Here is a 4637-nt window from a genome sequence, read left to right on the forward strand (position 1 = left end):
CGATAGCTAATTATGTATCTTTACAAAGGAAAAAATGTATCTTGATTAGTTATATCGGGAACTAATTATGTCTTTCAACAACTCAAAAATAGGATTTTCAGTAATTATGTAAAATGCTGAGATTTTCTTTAATTAAGCTTGAAATTGTCGAAATTTATGTTGTTTTGACTAAAAATGTATATTTAAAGTTATTGATTTGTTGATTTAATGTCAATTATTTTTAAAAACTAAATTTTGATTAAATCTCTTAACCAAAATTTTCAATAATAGCATATAGGATAATGGACAAGAGTTGCTTCTTCTTTTTCGAGAGGTCTTGCTTTTGAGTCCTTGGTAGAACGTGCTTTCTTCGAATCTGAATGAGTCAGTCTCTAATATGGATATCAGATCAAAAAATCCATAAAGGAGAAATTTTCAATACTCTTTATGAGAGTTATATTTCGTCTAACAGATCGTAATCACTCTTTTAAAATGCGATAATTATTTGAGTCAGAAGAAGACTATTTTTTTTATTTTAATAAATAAAAATGAATCATGTCCGAAAATAATTAAAAACACTTAAAAAGAATTATTATTATTAATTATTATTTACAACTCTTACATGAAATTTCCCAAACAAAAGATTGGCTGGAATTATTATTATTATTATTATTATTATTATTATTATTATTTAAAAAGTAATAATACATATTTTCTTTTTCCTCGAAATCTATTTATAGGGTTGAGCTAGGTTTTTTGTTCTCTTTTTTCACACTCTCTGTGGTGCCTCAAATAAAATTGCCTAACAAGTAAGTACTCTTTTAAATTCTATCAATTAAACTTTTTTTTATGCTATGATAATTTGTATTATTTCGTTATTGTTACAGTTTTTTTTTATTTAAGCTGAGTAGGTATAAGGTGTGTGTTTTTTCAATTTCATGAATGAAGTCAAGGTCTATCAGGAACAACTTGTCTATCTCGAGAACAGTGGAGAGGAACAAACCTTATATTTATTGTTTGTTTTTATGTTTTTTTGTTTGTTATGCTGTTATATATCTCTATCGGAAACAAACTATCTACTTCATTTGAAGTAATGTTATGGACTGAGAAAAATTTACACTTTCTAGAACCGAACTTGTAGGAATACACTGGGTATGTTGTTGTTGTATTTATTTATTTTTGATAATTGTGGTGTTTGGGTCAGCTTGCGTGCACCTTGGCTAATTTCACGACATACCTTCCACCTTCCATCACCCAGTGTTTGTCTCTGTGAGCTTATTTTCTTGAATTGCTAGTGTTCTGTTTAGAGGGCAGTTGTTATTGTGCATAGAATGGGGGTGGGGTGGGTGGTCGGGGGTGGGGTAGGGAATATCAAAGATACAGCCTAAGTTATTCGGACTCTTCACTTTCGGTGCCGCACCCGTGTCAACACGACATGGGTGTGGGTGTGGGATCCGTACCCGATCTGGTCTAACTGATTTTGGGTGCTTTGATCAAAATCGACCGGGAAAGTCTGAACAGATTTAAGAAATTCTTAATCAAAACAAAAGCTAAGGAAAAATTGAAGAAAATGGAATACCTTGTATATAGAAATTTCTATTTTATTGCTTTTCCTTTTATCTCCTTTCAGGATTTTCTTCTTGAACAATATTTTCTCCTCAACTTTTCCACATAATATCTCATAATTTATGTTTTATAACTCCATTTTTAGATATTTAAATTATTTTTCGCCGAATCTCCGCACCCGTATCCATCCCTAGATCCATATCCCCAAATCTTTAAATTGAGACCGTGAAGGATTCGACCTCTAGATCTGTACCCGTATCGGACACCCGCACCCGAGTCCGAGCAACTTAGGATACAACAGTATTTGTGCTGTATTTGAAGTAGGGTTTTGGCCCATTACAAGTATCTCTGTTTTCTTTTGTAAATTTATGAACTTTTCTTTTGTTATACAATTAGGGGTCCTTTGGTAGCTGGTTTGGAAGTGAGTTACGTAGGTATTAAATCATGCATAATTAAAATCATCGTTGGTAGTTGGTTAGGAGGTAAGTTATTTATGTATACAATTAATACAGTGTTTGGTTTAGTTGTGAGGGAATTTGTGTCTTATTTTTTGAAGGATACAAGGTCGAATAACTAATACGTGAATAACTAAACTCTTCATAACTAATATCGGCATAAAATAATAGGTCGATTCCCTCATAATAATCCCTACATTACTAATACCTGCATAACTCTAACAAACCTATGTTGCTCGGACTCTTCAAAAATGTTAACAGGTGCGTGTCGTATTCTTCAAAATTAGTATATTTTTGGATGATCCGACACGGCTGTAGCATCGTAAGTGAAGAGTCTGTGCAACTTAGTAACTAAATACTAACCAACCCAATTTCTTTTGGTTAAGCATTTATAAGAAAACCCAATTGTTAGTATTCTGCTTTTGGGGGCAGTAGTTGTTGTGCATAGAACAGGAATAAAATCAATGCTATAACAATTTCTGTGAAGTATTTGAAATGGGTTTCTGACCCGTTACAAGTATCTTCGCTTTCTTTTGTAAAGTTTTGAACTTTCTTCTGTTATACATTGGTTCAGTTTGGTTAAAGCATTCGTAAGAAGAACCCATAAAGGACAATTTGATTAGCGGAATAAAACATCTCTGCAACGAGCATTGAATGTTGTATTGTATGTATAATGGAAGGCCAAGTCGTGAAGGGGAGCCTTGGAGTAACAAGTAAAATTGCTGCCGTGTGATCAGGAGGTCACGGGTTCAAGCATTGGAAACAGCCTCTGGCAGAAATGCAAGGTAAAGCTGCGTACAACACACCCTTGTGATGGGGCCCTTGCCCGGACCCTGCACATAGCAGGAGCTTTAGTGCACCGTGCACTGGGCTGCCCTTTAATGGAAGGTCTAGTCGAGCCCTTAACTAGTGGTCAGACAACAGACAACTTGCATAAAGTTTCCTCCTTTTTCCCAAATTTTTTTTCTCCAAACAAATATGTAAATAATTTAGGGTTTATTTCCCTTGAGCCGAGGGTCTTATCAGAAACAGCCTCTCTACACGCCTCTCTACCTCTGAGGTAGAGGTAAGGTGTGCGTGCACTCTACCCTTCCTAAACCGCACTTTATGTGATTATACTGGTATGTTGTTGTGTTGGTGTTCTAAGGCTAGGAGCTAAAGCTCGGTCTCTGTCTCTCTTCTCCTCTGTGTCTGCCTTAGAACTAGCTTCTCCGATCTTGTATGTATATATAGCAGTATTTAGTGCTGATTATAATTCTCACACCTTCCAATATTTCGTCTAAATTGCAGAATCTTTGTTGGGTTTCGTATAAAGCTATTGAATATATATTGTATTCTCATGTACATTTTCCCCTATGCAGATCAATTCGAATTCTATAGCCTGAAAGCTTAGTCACACGGTAGACAACTTGCATGCAATCCCCCCCTTTTTCCCAAATTAATTTTCTCCAAACAAAAACGTAAGTAGTTTAGAGTTTCTTTTTTGATGTTCTAAGGCTGGCGCTAGCTCTCGTTTCTTCTCTTTGTTTGCCTCATAACTAGCTTCTCTATTATTGTATGTATAGTAGTTCTTAGTGCTGATTATTATAATACTCACACTTCCCAATATTTCATCTAAGTTACAGAATCTTTGGTGGGTTTTGTATAAAACTATCAGCAACCATTAACAGCAATAACAGATAACGATGAAGTTGGATGTTAACGTTTTGAGATACCTTTCCAAAGATGATTTCAGGGTCCTCACTGCCGTTGAGATGGGCATGCGCAATGTATGTAAAACCCCACCCTTTCAACTTTTTTGCTCTATTTATTTGGATTTTTTCTTTTCAATGATGGTTCTTTTTTTTTTTTGTCAGCATGAAATTGTACCTTGTGAGCTCATTGACCGTATTGCTCGCCTCAAGTGAGTCCTTTTTTTTTTTTTTTTCTGAATTGAAATACATTAGCTGTGTGTTGGTTTGTTGAACTTCTTCCTTATTTTGTTTTAATTACATTTAATTGTTTTTAGGCATGGAGGCACATATAAAGTGTTGAAGAATTTGCTAAAGCACAAATTAGTGCATCATGATTCTTCTAAATGTGAGTGTTTTGATTGTTTTTTTTTTGTTTTGTTTTCTTAATAACTACTCCCCCTGGTCACTTTTACTTGTCATATTTCAATTCACGGGAGTCAGTTTGACCAATATTTGGAGCTAAATTGATAATTCAATATTTTAAATTTTAAATTTAGATGTTCGAAAACTATACGAAACGTGACAAGTAAAAATGAACGGAGTGAGTGTACTATTTTTCAGTCCTTTCTTGTGCTTTTGGAGCTACTTTTAATTCTGACTTTTATTTCTTAATGTTGCTGTGTAGATGATGGTTTTCGACTCACCTACCTTGGTTATGATTTCCTTGCGATAAAGACTTTGGTTAATCGCGGGATATTTAGTGGCGTGGGCCGTCAACTTGGTGTTGGAAAAGAGTCTGGTAGCCTTTTATCAATATTCTTGTGTTCAACTATTGCTTTTGTTACTTTATAGTTTACACTTCCATGTTCTTAACTATCCATTTTTATAGATATTTTTGAGGTTGTAAAGGAAGACGGCACAGTTCTTGCAATGAAGTTGCACAGGCTTGGTAGAGTTTCTTTCA

The 4637-nt window shown here is 34.6% G+C and overlaps 1 protein-coding gene across 1 annotated transcript; it reads left to right on the forward strand.

The window, feature by feature from the left end:
* Window positions 1–707: 707 nt before the first annotated feature.
* Window positions 708–4637, forward strand: LOC124885439 (serine/threonine-protein kinase rio2-like; the record flags this gene model as incomplete). The annotated part of the gene is given in 7 exon segments (XM_047404994.1): window positions 708–788; window positions 3362–3460; window positions 3626–3769; window positions 3857–3903; window positions 4009–4079; window positions 4359–4472; window positions 4563–4637. Coding segments are annotated over 5 exon segments (391 nt in total), but the record flags the coding sequence as incomplete, so codon positions are not given.

The sequence above is a fragment of the Capsicum annuum genome, unplaced genomic scaffold (genome assembly GCF_002878395.1).
Source record: "Capsicum annuum cultivar UCD-10X-F1 unplaced genomic scaffold, UCD10Xv1.1 ctg72364, whole genome shotgun sequence".
Taxonomy (NCBI): Eukaryota; Viridiplantae; Streptophyta; class Magnoliopsida; order Solanales; family Solanaceae; genus Capsicum; species Capsicum annuum.